Below are 18,094 nucleotides of genomic sequence, written 5' to 3'. Positions count from 1 at the left end.
TATATTCTACCTTTTGTTGTTGCTATTCAGGCTGCACGATTAGGTATTTTACCTGTGGGTCGAGGAAAGACCATGTCCTCTCAAGGTCGAGGAAGAGGCCGAGGCCGTGGAGGAAGGGGAAGGGGCTCACTGAATCACATGGTGGTGGACCACCGCCCCAAAGCACTAACAGTTGGGGGATTCATTGAGGAGGAAAAAGATGAATTACTTCAGCATTTCTCAGTAAGTTTCTAAAGTTGCAAATACTAACTCTAAAAACACTGTATTCAGCATTTTTTAGCTGCATTCTGTATTAATGTCAAATGTTTTATAGATTAGAAAATTAAGTTGTAAAAACATTAGCAAATTCTTACTGATACATTTGAAGATCAAGAAGCAACTCATGCTCTGTAATTCCATAGTACTCCACATAAATGGATTTGTAGTGACAGGTTGTTCCAAAGCTGTGTTTGATTTTTGGTTTTGGTTATTACATGGTTTACCAGGTGTTTATAATCAATAAGTGAAAATAATCTGAGATAGAGTCAAAATTCAAAGAAGAACTTATTAGGATAAAGGACATATTTAGTTATATTCTGTATACAGTGGCAACCACTGATGTTTAGACAAACATGCAAATAGAGATGTACTACAGGGAAATGTCTTTATTATTTTATGCATAAACACAATATATCCTCTTTCCAACCACTGATTAATTTGTTCAGTAAATATTTATTGTTATTTATGCTAGAGCATTTTCATGCATGATCTCATTTAATCTTAAATATCTGTGTAAAGTGCATGTGAAATCCCATGTGTACAGATGGGGAAACTAAAGCTTAAAAGTAAGTCAGCCAAGGTCATACAGTTAGTAAGTGACAGAACCAAGATAAAAACACACAGTTGGCTGTTAACATTCAGGATTCCTATTCCTCAAACAACGTTTTTGAGAGAAAATATTTTCAGCCCTAATAAGTGTTAAAGATGGTGAGGGAAATCCTACAGAGCAAGACTTCACTCCAAGTTTCTTATTAGTAGGTTGCCCATTGATCCTATTTCACCCAGCTCCTTGGAGAATGGTAGGTTGTTATAAAGTATCCAGATTTGAGAGCGATCTGGCCTGCCTGTTCACTCTTGAGGCAGTTCTTTCACTAATCTGACTCTTAATTTTCTTTTTCTGTGAAGTGGGAGACTAGCTCTAAGTGACTTCTTTGGGGAGTAAAGAAGATAGCACTGTACATGTGCAGGGTATCTTGTGGAGGCTGGGTGAAGTCTCCTTGCCAAGTAAGTTGGGCATTTAGACCCATTGCCAGCTGTGGTGAGGTGATAGTGGATTATGTAAAGCAGAATTTTTATAAATTTAATTCTACCCAAAGTTCCAGTTGCAAAAAGTAGGTAATCTTTTAGGTAGGAAGCCACATGCTCTGTCCTGAGGGTCACTGGAGACTCTATGTAGATGTTTTAACCCAGAAGTCATGCTCAAATGCAGCTCTCTCCTTCTCGTAAGTAGACTCATTCTAGAGCATCTAATAATAACCAATTTTTATGTAACGTTTGATAAGTCTGAAATATGACGTTTGGTCTGTGGAAAGAGGCATGTTTAGGCATTTGGGGAAGGAGCAAACAAAGCCAAGGCAGATGAGATCACTTCAAGAATGAGACACTGCCGTTGGCTTTGATGGGTGCTGTCAGATGGTCTTGAGTACTAGGAACGCAGGTACCCTAGTAAAAGATACTTGGGCAGTTCAATATGCTTTCTTTGAAAGAAATACAAAAATACATATGCCTAGACATTATTGTAAATAGATTTAGCAAACTTAAAGGGTCACTCTTCTTCAAGGTCTTTTATAATCCCACAAAGGCTAAGGTAAAATGTATATTTTCACCATTCTTTTACTCTGCTTAATGATTGCGAAAGCATCATGGATGAACCATATCTGTGTAAAAAGATGATGGGTGGATTTTAGTGAAGCTGTTCTGAAGTGTGAGGACCTAATTCCGGAGTCCTTCAGTTTATTCTGTGTCTAGTAATCCTTTATGGTTGTATGTAGACGATAGCTGTAAGTATGCTCAGTGTAGCACTCTTTGTAATAGTGAAAATGAGAACCATCTAAATGCTCGGCAGTACTTTGCTGCTATTAAAAACATGTTTTTAAAGAATAATGACATGAGAAAATTCTCAGGATTGACTTATAGGTTAAAAAAAGCTGTGGGATACAAGATTATACATAAACTTGGAATGAAAGTGAATCAAATTGTTAGTTCTAGGTAGCAGAATTTAGTTTTTTGTTTTTTTCTTCTAGGCACATCCTTGTTTTCCATGCTTTCCAAATGAACATATAATATTTTTTAAATTGGACTTTTTAGCCTCACATTCACTTTCAGGATTAAGTGTCAACATTTTTATACTGTATATTTTAAAACCAAATTTGAGAAGTATGTGTTATTCTTGGGCTTTTTTCCCCCAGGTACTTACATAAAAAATATGTATAAATTAAATTACATACAAATATAAAATATAAAGAATGTTCAATATACAATGGCAGTTATATATAACAACATAAAGCATATATAATAATATATACATATTTTAATATATATATCAGAGGTCAACTTTGTTTTTTCTGTAGTGGACCAGATAGTAAATATTTTAGGCTTTTGTGGGCTGTATACAGTCTCTCTCACATTTTTTTCTTCTCCTCCTCCTCCTCCTCCTCCTCTTCCTCTCCCTTCACCTGCCCCACTTTCCTTCTTTTTTCTTTTTTTCTTTTTAATAACCTTTTAAAACCTTTTGCTAACCTTTTAAAAATGTAAAAAGCATTCTTAGCTCACAAGCCATCAAAAACAAGGTTCTGGGACACATTTGGCCTGAGGGCTGTAGTTTGCAGATCGCTGATATATGTTATTGTATTACTTTACATGGTAAATATTTATGTTAAAAATATGAAATAGTATTATATAATATATAAATAGAATTTTATATATCTTAAAGATAAAATCAGTGAGTCCAGAAAGAACTTTTTACAAAAAGAATTTTTGTTTATGTATCTTCATTTGACAAGATTTGAGGATATTAAAACCTTCATGAAGAATTCTCTCTAAGTATTTTAATATGACAGTCTAGGTCAGAAGCTGAAAATTTGAAGTTATGGGGCCTTGCTTAAGGACACAGACAGGCCGAGCTAAGATATATTCCTCTACCCCTGGTTAAAGAGAGTGTGTGTTCTTGAAACTACCCTGTTGGTAGCTTCACCAGGGAAAGTTACTTCTACTAAATGTTTGCAATACTTGAACCGTACTTTGGCATTTTTCAAGTAGGATGTGTTAGTTAACTACAGGATTTCTGAACTGTGGCAGTGTGGTTTAGCTGTTGTGCTCGGTGATGTAGGGTGGAGCTTGATTTGTTTTTCCTTCTTGTTTATGAAGATAGTACGTGTTTTTCAAGGTGCATTTGGCTACAGGTAACAAATAACTTGGAAAATGTTGAACGTTTATTGTCTTTCTTGTTAAGAAGTCCAGAGGTAGGAAGGTTTTAGGATTGATTAATTCACAAACTCAGCCACACAGGTTCTTTTCATATTTCTCCTCTGGCTTTTGTTCTCATGTGTTTTTTTTTCCCTAGTATCAGGATGGCTGCAGCAATAACAAAAATCATGGCCTCTAAGAAAAATGTCCAAAGGCAGAAAAGGAAGAGTACCTTTCTGAGGACATTTTTTAAAAAAATGAGATCAACCCTCTCAGAAAGTATCCCTCCCCCACCCCAAAAGAAACCCCCACACCACTCTCACTCAGCAGATGTGGCCCCATGTGTCTTAGCCAGATGTGTCACCTACCTAGTTCTAAACTAATCCCTTTTGAGGGAAATGGAGTTATCATGATAGAATTAAACCAATCATGGTTTACCATCTGGTGGTTGGCCAGTGAAAATCAAGATCTACTAGAAAGAAAAGAGGCTAAGTTGTTATTGGTTAGACAGCCAACAGTATCTTCCATGATGTTCATTGAAGAAAACTTGCAAAGTATGCAGTTAGAGAAAGAAGAAAACAACAACAGTTTTTGAGTACCTTAGATTCTTTTGATGTGAGTTTTTTAGTTTGTATTTTCTTAAAAGGTATACATGCACATCATTTGTAGAGTCAAGTGAGCTTGACAGCCATGATGTTGTTACACAGTCTCCTGCTCCATTCTCCCAAGATGTCCACTTTTAACTCTTTTAGCTGATTCTTTTGGTATTTTTTCATTTCTAAATAGTATGACTTTATTGATTCTTCTTGATTTTTAAATTTTAAGTGTTATATATTGAGTTGCCAGTAGTCCTTCTACTTTCCAGCTTTCCAAGTGTTTTTGGCTTTGTTTTGTTCTTTCTCATTTTCTATTTTCTTATGGATTTATGCCTTTAAAAAATAAATCACTTTACTGTCATTGCATACTATGGATGGTCAGTCGTCCATCTGTAGCCAGAGAGCCTTTTGAGTCTGAAGAAAGTAAGAGGTTTAGAAGTCTGAGCTTCTGTACCCCAAAAAATATTTATGTAATTTATTATAATTTTTGTGTTCTTACTTGCAAGGACCTCTAATTCACCCACCCTGTCGTTCCTGGAACTTCGTGTAAGGCGACTGAGTACTTCTGTAATTTCTAAAGACTTTGCACGTACAGTTAGCTATTTCTGTACAGCCTCTCTAGACAGGGTTTTTACCCTTTGCCATCTTCCAAGTGTCTGCAAATATATTGAAGAGTTTTGCTGTATATGAAAGTAATGCCTTATAGTTAAAAGGTTACCTTTTTCTGAATTCAATATTCAGAGAAACTTTTCTGAATAGTGCTTCCTTGATTGCCCTTCATCAGACCTTGTTAAAAACTTTAGTAATGAGAGATCTTTTGTGAACTACTGTTATTTACTGCCTATCAATAGCTAGTTAGGGTGTTTCCCATTTTTTCACTATGAAACAATCTTTTATATGTCTTACCGGATTTGACTTTTTTTGGTAGAATAATTTATGTGAGACAGTTGTGCACACTGCAGGACCTTTGGCACTCCTGGCTCCTCCTATCTACTAAATGCCAGTAAGTACTCTTCAGTCAGTATGACAGCAGAACACCCCCTAGAGTAACGTTACTGTCTCTAGTTGAGAACCTTTGCTTTAGGTTAATTCATAGGAGTGAGATGACTGGATCAAAGGCATGCATATTTAAAATTTTGGTACAGCTTGCCAAGTACCCTCCCGGAATGTCGTACTAATTTATATGTGTGGTGACGTTGGATGAGAGTACCTATTTGCCCATATCCTCAACAGCACTTGAAGTTTGTTTTTTCATCTTTGCCAGTCAGGTGATTGATGAATGATGACTGGCACAGAATTGGCTCAGTTTCTGATCTGGGAAAATGTCTGGGCTAGATGAATTTCTCTCTGAGTAACTTACCTCTAAGTTACTGCGTATAAATTTTCATTGATGCTATGTAATTGACATGCTCATATATACATATATATTAATATTGTATTTGAGTCATTTTATTTTTTGGAGCAACACACATACGCAAAGTGTAAAAGAAATGAAAGTGTATGCGGTGAAAAATAAGATTTCCTTCTACCTCTAGTCACTCAATTTCACTCCCCATAGGCAGTTACTGTCACCCGTTTCTCACGTATCCTCTCGAAGATATTCTCTCTCTCTATGTATTTGTATTATTTGATCCGTCTTTTACAAAATAGTGGCATGTTATACAACACTCTTTTGCATATGCACTTTTCACTTAATATGTATTAGATTGTTATTAGAGAGAGTGCTCTACTAGTGCATATGGTGTTGCTTTATTCTTTTAATGGCTGCATGATATTTCATTGCATAAATGTACCGTACTAGATTTAAATCATCCCGTATTGATGGACATCTAACTTTTCCCCAATATTTAATTACTTGAAGCCATATTATAGATATGTGTGTGAGGATATATATGTGTGTATAGAAAAGTTAGATATTTTAATAGGTATATAACATTTTAAGAGGCCAGTCCTAAATTTTTACAAGTATTTTTTAATAGACAATTTAATTCATGCAAATGGTTAATAAAAAGTAAAAATCTCCCTTCTTTTTCTTAATCTCTGGCTTCTCTTAAAAGGTACTCAGTATTCTTGGATATCTTTGTAGGAAAAACATTATGAATATGAGAATACATATGTAAAGTCTTTCACTTAAAAAAAATTTACCAAAATAGGAGATTATATTATAAATACAGGGATGCATTTGAAACCTTGCTTTTTTAACATAAATATTTTAGCTGTTTGGTGTTTTCTTAAAATTATAAAAATAATACTCAATTTAAGATGTTTATTAAAACAAACTGTACCAATTAGAAACATATAGTTCAGTGATTTAGCAGAAGGTATACTCCCATATGCCTACCCCTCAGGTCAAGAAATAGAACGTTCTCAGCACCCCAAAAGCCCCCTCCTGCCTCGTTTCAGTTGCTATCTTCTCCTCCTCAGAAAAGTAACTTATCCTCACTTTATAGTAATCGCATCCTTGCTGTCTTTATACAGTCAATCCTAATTATTCTTGGGTTCTGTATCTGCAAATTCACTTACCCACTAAAATTTATTTATAACCTCAAGATCAATACTTGAGATGTTTTCATGGTAATTTTCAGACATGTGCAGAGCTCTGAAAAATTTGAGTTGATCGATACACACATTCCTAGCTGAGGTCAAAAAGGGTGACGCTCTGCCTTCTTGTTTCAGCTCTCGTACTGTAAACAGGTGTCCTTTTCCCAGTCTGTTTAGTGCCACATTTTTCTCATTTTTGTGCTTTTTGTTGGTGATTTCACTATTTAAAATGGCCTCCAAGTGTGGCTCTGAAGTGCTGTGTCACGTTTCTAAGTTCAAGAAGGCTGTGATGTGCCTTATGGTGAAGATACGTATGTTAGGTAAGGTTTGTTCAGGCCTGAGTTATCGTGCTTTTGGCTGTGACTTCAGTGTTAATGAATCTACAATATGTATTAAGTAAGGTGTCTTTAAATGCAAAACAAGTTTATGTATTGATTAACTTTGATGCAAATGTTTTGACTAGAGGCTCATAGGAACCTAACCCCCTATTTCCCCGAGGATCACTTGTTCGGTATTAAATACTTGCAGTGGACTTTATGTAACTACTGCAAATAATGAGAATCCGCTGTAGTTTTATCACCTAAATGTGCCTTCCTAAATATTCTAGTAGTGTTCTGCCCCCCTGCCTTTTTTTTGGTGAGGAAAATTTTCCCTAAGCTAACATTTGTTGCCAGTCTTCCTCTTTTTGTATGTGAGCCACTGCCACAGCATGGCCACTGATGAGTGATGTTGGTCTGTGCTTGGGAACCAAACCTGGGCTGCTGAAGTGGAGCACACCAAACTTAACCACTAGGCAACCGGGGCTGGCCCTATTCTGCCCATTTTTTAAAAATTATATGAATGGAACTGCACAGTATGCATTGTCTGGTTTTTTTTGCTTAACATTATGTTTGTGAGAGTCATTTGCGTTGTAACATAAAACAGTAGTTTGCTATTTTTGTTTAGTTTGCTATTGCTAGATAATTTTCACTTCTATAAATATACCACGATTTATTTTTCCATTCTCCTATTCATAGGTATTTGGGTTATTTCCGCTTTGTTTTTATGAATAGTGTTGCCTGAACATTCTTATAGATGTCTTTTAGTATATATGCGTGCACGTTTCTGTTGGATATATGTAGAATTGTTGAATGAACTGCATCCGTTTTATTAGTTTAGATTCCTGCTAGTACTGTGTGGGCGTTCCCTAACTTGGTATTATTAAATACTTCTTTATTCTAATTACTAATCTTTTTTGTTATAAGTTAGTGGAAGTTATATATTCTTAGTTCCCGACTGAATACAAATTAAATTTCTAGTTCTTCCTTCAATAATACATATCCAATACACTTAATGCCTTAAAATTCCTTTTGGAGGACAGAACTGCTACCCTCTTTGGAGGGCAGCTCCGTTAATATAGCTTAAAAATATTGCCTTTTCTGATTATAAAAGTAATGTATCTTTTTTTTTTAAAGATTGGCACCTGAGATAACAACTGTTGCCAATCTTCTTTTTTTTTTTCCTGATTTTTCTCCCCAAATCCCCCAGTACACAGTTGTATATTTTAGTTGTGGGTCCTTCTATTTGTGGTATGTGGGACACCACCTCAACATGGCCTAATGAGCGGTGCTGTGTCCACGCCCAGGATCTGAACCAGCGAAATGCTGGGCAGCCGAAGCAGAGCGTGTGAACTTAACCACTTGGCCACAGGGCCGGCCCCTAAAAGTAATGTATCTTTATGTAAAAATTCAAATAACAAGGTCTAAGGATCTCCTGTATAACATGGTAACTATAGATTGATAATACTGTATTGTATAATTGAAATTTGCTCAAAGAGTAGAACTTAAATGTTCTCACACAAAAAAGGTAAATATGTGAGGTGATGGATGTGTTAATTAACTTAATGAGGGAATCCTTTCACAGTGTGTATGTATATCAAATCATGTTGTACACTTTAAATATCTTACAATTCTATCAGTTATGCCTCAGTAAACCTGGAAAGAAGAATTCAAATAATACAGAAATGAACAAAATAAACAGTGAAAAAGTCTCTCTGTAATTGGGCTACGTGTTAAAGGAGAGAGTAAGGACAGAGGATGTCTGTTACACCCATTACCTGATTTCCCCCCCCAGGTTTATTGAGATGTAATTGACATATAACATTGTAGTAGTTTAAGATGTACAATGTAATGGTTTGTTATGTGTATAAATGATTCTTAAAGTAAGTTTAGTTAACATCCATCACTTCACAGTTAACATTTTTTTTCCTTGTGATGAGAACTTTTAAGATCTACTCTCTTAACAACTACCTGATTTTTAAAAGATGGTCAATGTATGTTTGGATAGGGCCATTTCAATACACCAGTTTAGTATGTCCCACAAGTCAAAATGTTTGGTGTCCGGTTATAAACATTCAGCCCCCTCAAGGGATAATGAGAATTTTTCCTTAGATCACAGGCCGATATCTATTCAGACAGTAAGTGATTGGTATGGATTGGGCCTCCTGTATAGTCTTACTATGCAATGATCTGTGTGTTCTGTGGAATCATTTGGCAAAGATGCTTCATGAAGTTGATCTGTATTTTTTCTAGAAAAACTAGAGTGAAACCCCAAATTTAAAAGAACCCCTTCTCTTATGTTTTCAGAACTAAACCAAGAATTGGGGATATTCTGCAGTCCAGCACTGTGGATAGGAAAGCTGCAGGAATGACTAAGCTTTCACTGTCACGAAACTTTGAGTCCCTGTTCTTTTGTCTCTCTTGCTTTGTCTTTAAAATTAAACTTTTGCTTTCTTACTGAAATTTGCTGGGGAGGAAAAAAAATGTTTAGACGGTAATACCAAGAAAAACATTTGAAACTGAGCAGTTTTTACCTTGAGTTAGGATAGTAAGTGTTTTAGTTAACATTTGTTGAATGCGTAGATGAGTTGGGGGCTATTTATCATTGTTTATAGCATTTCACAAGAAGTAGGACTAGCTTTATCAAATATAGGTGGGCTATAAAAAATGTCATGAGATGAATAGGCAATTTGTAAAAATTAGGTATATTTTTAAGGTTTCAGTCTAAATATGTAGATTATCAAAGCCAAAGACCAGTAATTGTATTAAGACAATATTTGTTATCCTCATTATGTCTTTTCTAAGTAGAGTGGCTGTATAGTTTATCATCCAAACCAAGACAAATCCTAAAATTTACATGACACAGATATAAATCATGGACTGTCCTGGGCAAATCAGAACATATGGTCCTCTAATTAAAAGGGACCTCACTATTTTTTAGCTCTCTTGGAGATTTGTTTGTAGATCCTCTTAAACAGATTTTTCCCCCAAGTCATTATACTTTTTAAATAGCACACAGTTTGAAGAAGTTGTTAGTAAATGTGGGTACAAACTTTCGTGTTCTTCTAAAATCTGTTTTAGGCTGCAAACCAAGGGTCAAAATTCAAAGACCGTCGGCTGCAAATATCGTGGCACAAGGCCAAGGTGCCTTCTGTATCCACTGAGACTGAGGAGGAAGAAGTCAAGGAGGAGGTAAATTTAATGATTGAAAATAAGAGTTGAATTAGATTGTTTACCAATTATATATTTTTCTTGACATTAAAGTAAATAGTTTGAAATATAAATATTGATTTCTTCTTTCATGCATGCAGTTAGTTAAGACTAGTCTAGAAGTTTATTAAATAATCCGAACAGGTGTGGAAATATATGCACCTCTTTCAGGGGTTATTTTCTAGTACAGGAGAGACAACTATTTTCTTCTTCTTCTTCTTTTTTTTTTTTTTGAGGAAGATTAGCCCTGAGCTAACATCTGCCACCAATCCTCCTCTTTCTGCTGAGGAAGATTAGCCCTGAGCTAACATCCATGCCTATCTTCCTCTACTTTACATGTAGGACGCCTGCCACAGCATGGCTTGTCAAGTAGCACCATGTCGGCACCCGGGATCCTAATCTGCAAACTCTGGGCCACTGAAGGGGAATGTGCACACTTAACCGCTGCGCCATTTGGCTGGCCCCAAGAGAGACTATTCTTTTCTTTTTTTTTATTTTTATTTATTTGGGTTTTATTTGGGATCTAGAAATTTTTATTCTGGTAAATGAGAACATGGATTACATGAACAAATTAAATCTTAGCTGGTTGTTTTAGCTTTTTGTTTATTCACATTTCATAAACAATAGATTTGAGTTTCTTGTTTTCCTTCTATGTATAATTGGTTAAAATGAGAGTGTAAGGAAGTTGGACATAAGAGGGAAGAATAGGAAAACCAAAGACTTACATATAATACCAAGTACTAAATAATCAGCCTCTCTTAAATTGTAAGAATTATTTTTCCTTTTTTCCCTGTATTTCTAATTTGTTTATTAAAATGGACATTTAGCCAACATTGCAAGTTATTCCTGATTCATCATAATTTTGGTTTTAAAAGATGTTTGGCCTTTATGATTGATCAAGAGTCTTCTGACCGCATGGATAATTTTATATAACAAAAGCAGACACATTTCTTATGTTAAAAAAAAGAAAAATCTTGGTATTTTGGGAATGTTTGTAGATATTTCTACTTTGTGTAATATTTTAGATTTTTACATAAGATTTGGAATGTCAGTGTCATGGGCAAGTTATTATATTCTCCAAACACAAATAATTGGATATTAAGGGAAAGGTTTAGGAGTTTGAATGGTCGTTTATTTTCCTGATTTTTAAGTTAATGGAATAAAATTAATTTTAATATATTTATTTATTTTTATTAATATAAAGTATATTAATATATATTTATTTGATACTTAATTTAAATATCAAAAACATTTCTTAATTTTTCTTTAAATCCCCTACTGTTCATATATTAGTTAGTTTATTTTCTTGACGATGTTAGAATGGAAATCTTCATTAAAACTAGCAAAATTAGCAGGGGAGAAGAATATATATACATTTAAAAAAATGTTTTAGGTTTTCCTTCCCTGAAAGATACTCTGAGTGCATCAGTTGTCAATCAGCCTGGGCTTTGTATACTAGTCTATTTGTCCTTGGGCCTAAAAAGTATTTTACTTAACTTTCTTGTACCACTAAATAGATCTTACCCTCTTTCTTCAGGAACCAGAAACCTCAGATTTGTTTTTGCATGATGATGACGATGAAGATGAAGATGAATATGAGTCTCGTTCATGGCGAAGATGAAATCTGATGCGAGCTGTATAATTTTTAGGAATATTGTTTAGAAGAACAACTTTTTAAAATTATTTAAAGAAGTCAATGAGCCAAAAAAATTTTTTTTATTTTTCTTTTCAACACAGTAGGTTTAGGGACAGCAAGTTTGCTATTTAAACACATCTCATAACTGTTCATGATACTAAAACACCAAAGGCCTAGTGACTTTTACACAGTTGTGAAGATCCACAGGAATGACATGGATAATCTCTAGAGCCTTATCTTCCACACCACCTGTTTTTGTTGCTATTGGTGTTGGATTATGATGTAAATGACAGGGTGTTCAGAAATTTTATTTTGGATTATAATCTGCTGATAAAATTTCATTAAATGTCAAAATCGCCTGAATCTCTTAACTCTCAGCTATTATGGATGGGTCGTCAGACAGTAAGAGATATTTGTAATTAAAATACCCTTTTGCTTTCAAGAGTTGTCTTGGAAGGAAAGTAAATTTATTTTAATTTTTTTACTGTGGAGAAGCCCAATTTGTATTCAATCTAAATTGGGGGGGGGGGTGGAATTTTTATGTGCAGTAAGTAGTAAGTACTATTTTAGTGTAAATCATAACAAACTCTGTGTTCTTAAATGCTGTAAGGCAATGGTAGCTAGCTCCGTGGTATTTCCATTCTGTCATCATATTAACTCTCCTAGACTTCTCCTGTACTGATCCTCAGTTTGCTTTGAAATTAGTGAGCATTGGTTTAGGTGGTCTTTTTTTTTTTTTTTAAACATTCTCAGCGTGTAAATGGCTTTCACCTATTGCCCCTTTCTTGTCTCCGTTTTCTTTCTCCTGCCTTTTTATTAATAAGCCTGACTTACCCATTATTGAGATAAGTGATTCTTTTGGGACACCAAAAGTCAGTCCCCAATAAAAAGTTTAAACCAGCACCTTGATAAATAAGTGATGTTTTGATGAGAATAATAGAAGGATTTGTGGGGGAGAAAGAGTCACCAGCTTCTTTTTTTCTTTTTTAAAGCTTCAGTATAGTTAATAGTTACACAAAAGGGTTAAAAAGTGTCTGAAATTCTTTTCCTAAATTTAAACCATGATGGTGAGGTGACTGGGGTAGGGTGGGGTGGGATGTAGTGGGGGGACAGGTATGCTAGTAATAAATGGGAGTCATAACTTGACTTTGATCAGATGACCTTATATTTTCATAATTTTGTAGCTTGTTGCTATCCATGAACATATGCATCCTTCAGTAGACAGTTTCCTTCACTGTGTGCATTTTTACTGTACACTGTATAGAGTATCTGTTAAGTAAAATATATATGTAAATTTATGTCCTTGTGTTCTGAATGTTAGATGGAAAAGCAGAGGAGCAACACTACACTGTATTGACCCCGGGGAAATAAGATGGTTAATGTACATAGGATGTCACTTTTTCAAGGATATACACATCTATGTTTTTATATATGTGTGGTGTGAAAATATGAAACTTCCTGTTGGCTTCAGAAGGTTCTTGGTGATCACTATATCAAGGATTTTCTTTCCTGAGATAAAGAGTGTTTCTCAAAATAGAAGCTATTCACTAAGAAACTTAAAACCATCAGGACTCTAGATTTACTTAGCTTAGAAGTTAAATCCCACGTTTTGATTATCTTTTCTCTTCTGTATGTTTTCCTGGAATGATGTGTCAAACCAGGATCATTTTTATGTTCATGTAATTTTCCCTTCATAATAATGAGGACTTCCTCTTTCTTGGCTATTATTATATTTCTGATAACACTGAAGCTAAAATAAGCTTATAAAAGAAGGAAAACATTACAATGGGGTACCTAGAATAAGCAATCTTGCTCCTTCCTCCTCCATCATCTCTAATGAAATTTTCTTGATGTCTGTGGCTCAGTCGGTATATATTTTGAAAGATTCATTGTGGTGAATATTTTGAGTCCTGACAGTTTAAACGTGATAGAGGGAACAAAGGATTTATATATTTTTTGTACAAAGTTTTTTCTTAAACTGTATAATTTTGTAAATAATTTGTTTGGTTTTTTTGTGTACTAAAACTACCAGCGTATAGATTTCAATAAGAATTGTTGTATTTTTGTATTTGGAAATGGAAAATTACAGTAAATTAATGGAACTGTAAGAAAATTTTCAGTAGACTGACAGTTCAACAGAATAAGATTCCTTTTCATATGATTTTTTAACCTCAAAATTGACATCTTATTACACTCTCAGTACAGAGAGAGTTGAGGATTTGTTTGACTTTTTAGTTATGGGGGAGAGCAGATGAAAGAGAAGGGTGTTAAATTGAGGAATAGATAGATACCTTTCCCAGTGATTTGAAGGCCCTTTGTATAAAACTTAGTTTGCAGTACACCTTAAATAGGACCAAAATACTTTAAGATTTTTAAACATGTTTGAATCTTAAAAATGAATTTAAAATATGGGTTAAATATAATGTTAGAAAATTTAAGTTTAGCATAAAATAGTTGAACATATTTTTTTTCTTTAGGATTTTTTACTCTCATCCTCAAATCCCCAAGCGTTAGAATTTCCCTTAAAAGTAACTACCATGACTTGTTTTCTTGGCATCTTCATTTACAGAAATAACATATACCATCTGAGGCAAATTCTGTTCTTTTTAGTGTGTATGACATCTTTCTAAGTAGCTGATGAGCAATAACAACCACCAATCTGCCTAGGTCACCCTGGTTTACTGAGCAGATTGCTGCCCAAGCTGAAAAAGGTAACCCCAGGAAATGCAGAATTTCCCTCAATTTCTTCATGTTGTAACATTGGAAAAACATTATCACTAGCTAAGATGATGAATTGGAAAACAGTCTTGTTAGAGTGAAAAAAGTCCATGGTGATGGATCATTATTTCAAAAAGAAGAAAAAAATCATGTGAAAAGGAATAGTGGTTCCTCTTGATGTATAGTATGCCTGTATTATAGTTTTTACAAAATTGTGAACTTGTGTAATAGTATAATAGGAGATATTGTTGAATTTCTAACTGTTTATACATTTAAATTCATATATGTAATGTTTGTTTTATCGATTACAATCTGAATTTCTAAGAAGCATGTTGACTTTTGCAATAAAGATGCAATATGGAATGGTTCACAATTGAAAAAAAAGAAAAAAGATACAAGTATTACAAATTTAAAAGAATTTGGAAAATTTATGAACCATTCCAAAAATTATAACAATCACCAAAAGAGCTGTAATTCTGGCTTGTTCTGGAAAGAAAGAAAATGTGTGTGTATGTGTGCTTGTGTGTGAGAGTGAGTGAGTAGTAGATATGCATGTGTGTTTTATGTTGGGTTCATGTACATGAGAGAGTGCCACTCAATATGAATTTGCATACTGAATCACTGGCTATTAAAAATTTAGTAGAATAACTCCCTCAATAGGGTAGTCTTGAAAAGAGAAGGGTATTAAAGTGTTACTTGTAAGTAACCTTTGATAGCCATATTTGTTCATGGGTGGGTCTTGGTATCTCAGATATAAAGCACAAAAAATGTTATGAAAGCACTTATTTTAATATTATCTTGAGGATATTAATTAATTAATATGCCTACCAACATAGGAAGAATGTTTTCCTGAAGTAGAACAGAGAGAAGGGAAATAACACCTTGAAGAGATGACCTAAAGATATGTCAGTTGTAATTGTGATGAATATTCTTAACGAATAATGGGAGAAGGAAGTGGTCTTACACACTAAGGACCGGGTGTGTTGGGACCAGGGAAGTGTATCACCTGGGCTCCTATTTTCTTGTTTTAAGAATTGCTTTTCTTATAAAATTCCCCATCAAGTGATTATGCATTGTCTAAGAAGAGTCATTCTTTAAAGCTTAGTTTATACAGGAAAATACTAAAGAATGGGAATAGATTTCATTTTCATTGTTTTGGAATACACAGAAATTTTATCTGTATTTTATGAGTTAGTTAAATGGCAAATAAGCTCTGTGTGACCATTTATTTTGAATAGATGGTAATTTATCCTATTTATGTTTATTATTAACATTAGTTCTGGGAGTTTTTTTGGGGGGCAAGCATAATTCTGAACATAGTTATATCTGTTTAATAGTAACAAATCAAATATTTTACTGAAATGAAGCTCTCATGAACAGAAATCATTGGTTTTGTGTGGAGTTTATACTGATTTTTCTGAAGCCAAGGATAAATTTTGAATCGTGACCACCAGTGTCCTATCCAGCCTAGATCTAATTATGTGACGGTAAACACAAGCTAGGAGTGCGTCTGCCAACACATGGGATCGTTTTAGGTGAGAGAGTCAGGGTTGCTTTAAACAAGTGGACCGAGATTGTCTTGTAGGGCAGACCTGCCCTTTTTGTATCATTTTTAGTTTCAATCACCTTCATTTATGCTGAATTGATTTTATTGCCCAGTGATCTTCTTTCTACAGGATCATCTACCATTTGGCCCCTTACCTGGTTCTGCAATCAACCTTAGGTTAACTAAACCATCCCAGCATTCTGAGATAGGCAACTTGATACAGGTGAAATTAAGGTCAGAATAGTATTTGATGATTGCAAGATATTTGTAGTTTGAGGCTACTTTTTCCTTAGGCTTCTGCATATAGTTTGTTTTTGCCAGTGGAGGTCATTAAGCGTGATAAACGTTGTTAACTTTTTCTTTGTATTTATGTTCTCTTCCTTTTGTGAAAGAGGAGCAAGGGAAGAAGGCCCTAATCTAGTAGCCTGTTAGAAACTAGAGTTCTACTACTTGGATATAGTGATCCATTAGTTCTTAGAATATTAGACTTGGGGTAATTGTTTGGTACTTGATTGTTCGAAATTACTTGTTTGTCAGTCAATTCTTTGTTGAGGAGTAGGGGTGTGGAAACAGCCTTTTAGTGGCCATGTTTCTGTTGATTATATTCTCAACGTTGCTTTGTACAAACCTCATGAAAATGAATGTCTTGTTAACAGTTTTCTCTGAAGTCTTCGTGATTCTGTCTCAGTTTGGCCCCAGACAGCTGTTATGAGATAGCGATACGTTTCTCCCAATTTTAAATTAAATTAAATAATAAGGGCTAATATAGATCTTGCCAGATTAATTTGGTTTCTTGAGGGTGCTTTGGCTTCAAGATTGAGGCTGCAAACATGTTCAGTTTGAGTTCTTAGACCAAACACTGCCTAGTTATCCGTGTAAACATCTGAATAAACTGTTGAGCTGTAGTTGCTGAACCACTCCACAAAAGGAGTATTTATTTACTGTAGGATTCAAGTTTCTAACGTTTAGAGCCTGTAGGGGGCTCCAGAAGGCAATATTTAGTTGACCTTAGAGCAGCGACTGAATCTCTCTTCACAGCAGCTCACAGTGAAAAACACCTTTTGCATTGCCATCCAGCATTCACACACACTCCAAACCAAAGTTTACCAAACAAAACTCACCCTTACTAGCCAGTATGCCCTGATACTTTTTATTCTATTAAAAATTCCTGTCACGGCTGACCATTTGCCTTCAAAACTGCAGTTTGGAAACACTGGCCTGTGGAGTTGGAGGGTGAATTGCATTTTTTAAATCACACTCTTTCTTGCTGTGACGTCATCAATGCCGTTTCAAATATAAAATGATAAACTTATTTTCTGTGTTTTGTTTGGAAAAGTAGTGTGGAATCTGAAGTCGACCTTTAGTCTAAGATATTGTCTACAATGTCCTTATTGATTGACTACTTGGTGCTCTTGAACATAAGAGTATTTTATAGTTTTTAATTTTTAAAATAGACAACTGTGAGTGGCTTTTTTAACTTGCGCCTGCAGTTCTATATTTTTGTCATTATTCGTCCTGGGAAGGGAAAGGGATACTGGTATATTGGTGCTACTTTTTATGAAATTCAAATCACTTTTCAGAAATTATTTATATATATAAAACAAAAGACCTGCCTGTGAAGTCAATCAGACTACAACTACTCAGTGTCTGTGAATCAGTCAAGGATTATTTGGCTTTGAATTTAATTTTGCATTTAGAGTTCACCTTAACTATCAACCATTCAGAGCAAAGCAAATTTGATATCTCTGTGAGAAAATTGTATGTATTCTAACATTGTGCCATTGAGTTTCACCCTTTTCAAACATTTCCCTGTAGGTTTATGGGAGGTATTGATAAACTCCTATGTAAAAAATAATTATCTAAGCCTTGCCACTTTTCTTAATCTCGGGCAAGTGTGTAATTTGTATTTCTACATGCCTGAGCTTTTCCAGTTTGTAAAATGTAAAGAGAAATATTGGAAACATGTTGATGAGAATGTTGCCATGTCTTCAGAAATCCACAGAAGAAAACCGTTAAGTCTGCAAAGTGGTGAAATTAGCACTAATCATGGAAATATAAATTATTTGTACATTTCAGTATTTCTATC

At 34.6% G+C, this 18,094-nt stretch overlaps 1 protein-coding gene across 4 annotated transcripts in view; it reads left to right on the top strand.

Annotated features, from left to right (window-relative positions):
- RBM27 (RNA binding motif protein 27) overlaps positions 1-17,545 on the top strand; it is a 71,203-nt gene extending 53,658 nt beyond the window's left edge. For all 4 annotated transcript variants that reach the window (XM_046666949.1, XM_046666947.1, XM_046666948.1 and 1 more), the window contains 3 exons: positions 31-222; positions 9,980-10,090; positions 11,646-17,545. In XM_046666949.1, coding sequence (XP_046522905.1) covers positions 31-222; positions 9,980-10,090; positions 11,646-11,729 — 387 coding nt within the window. In that variant the 3' untranslated portion in view covers positions 11,730-17,545. The remainder of the gene's footprint in view (positions 1-30; positions 223-9,979; positions 10,091-11,645) is intronic.
- The last annotated feature ends 549 nt before the right edge of the window (positions 17,546-18,094 follow it).

This window comes from Equus quagga, chromosome 7 (genome assembly GCF_021613505.1).
Source record: "Equus quagga isolate Etosha38 chromosome 7, UCLA_HA_Equagga_1.0, whole genome shotgun sequence".
Taxonomy (NCBI): domain Eukaryota; kingdom Metazoa; phylum Chordata; class Mammalia; order Perissodactyla; family Equidae; genus Equus; species Equus quagga.
This window is presented reverse-complemented; position numbering and strand designations above follow the sequence as displayed.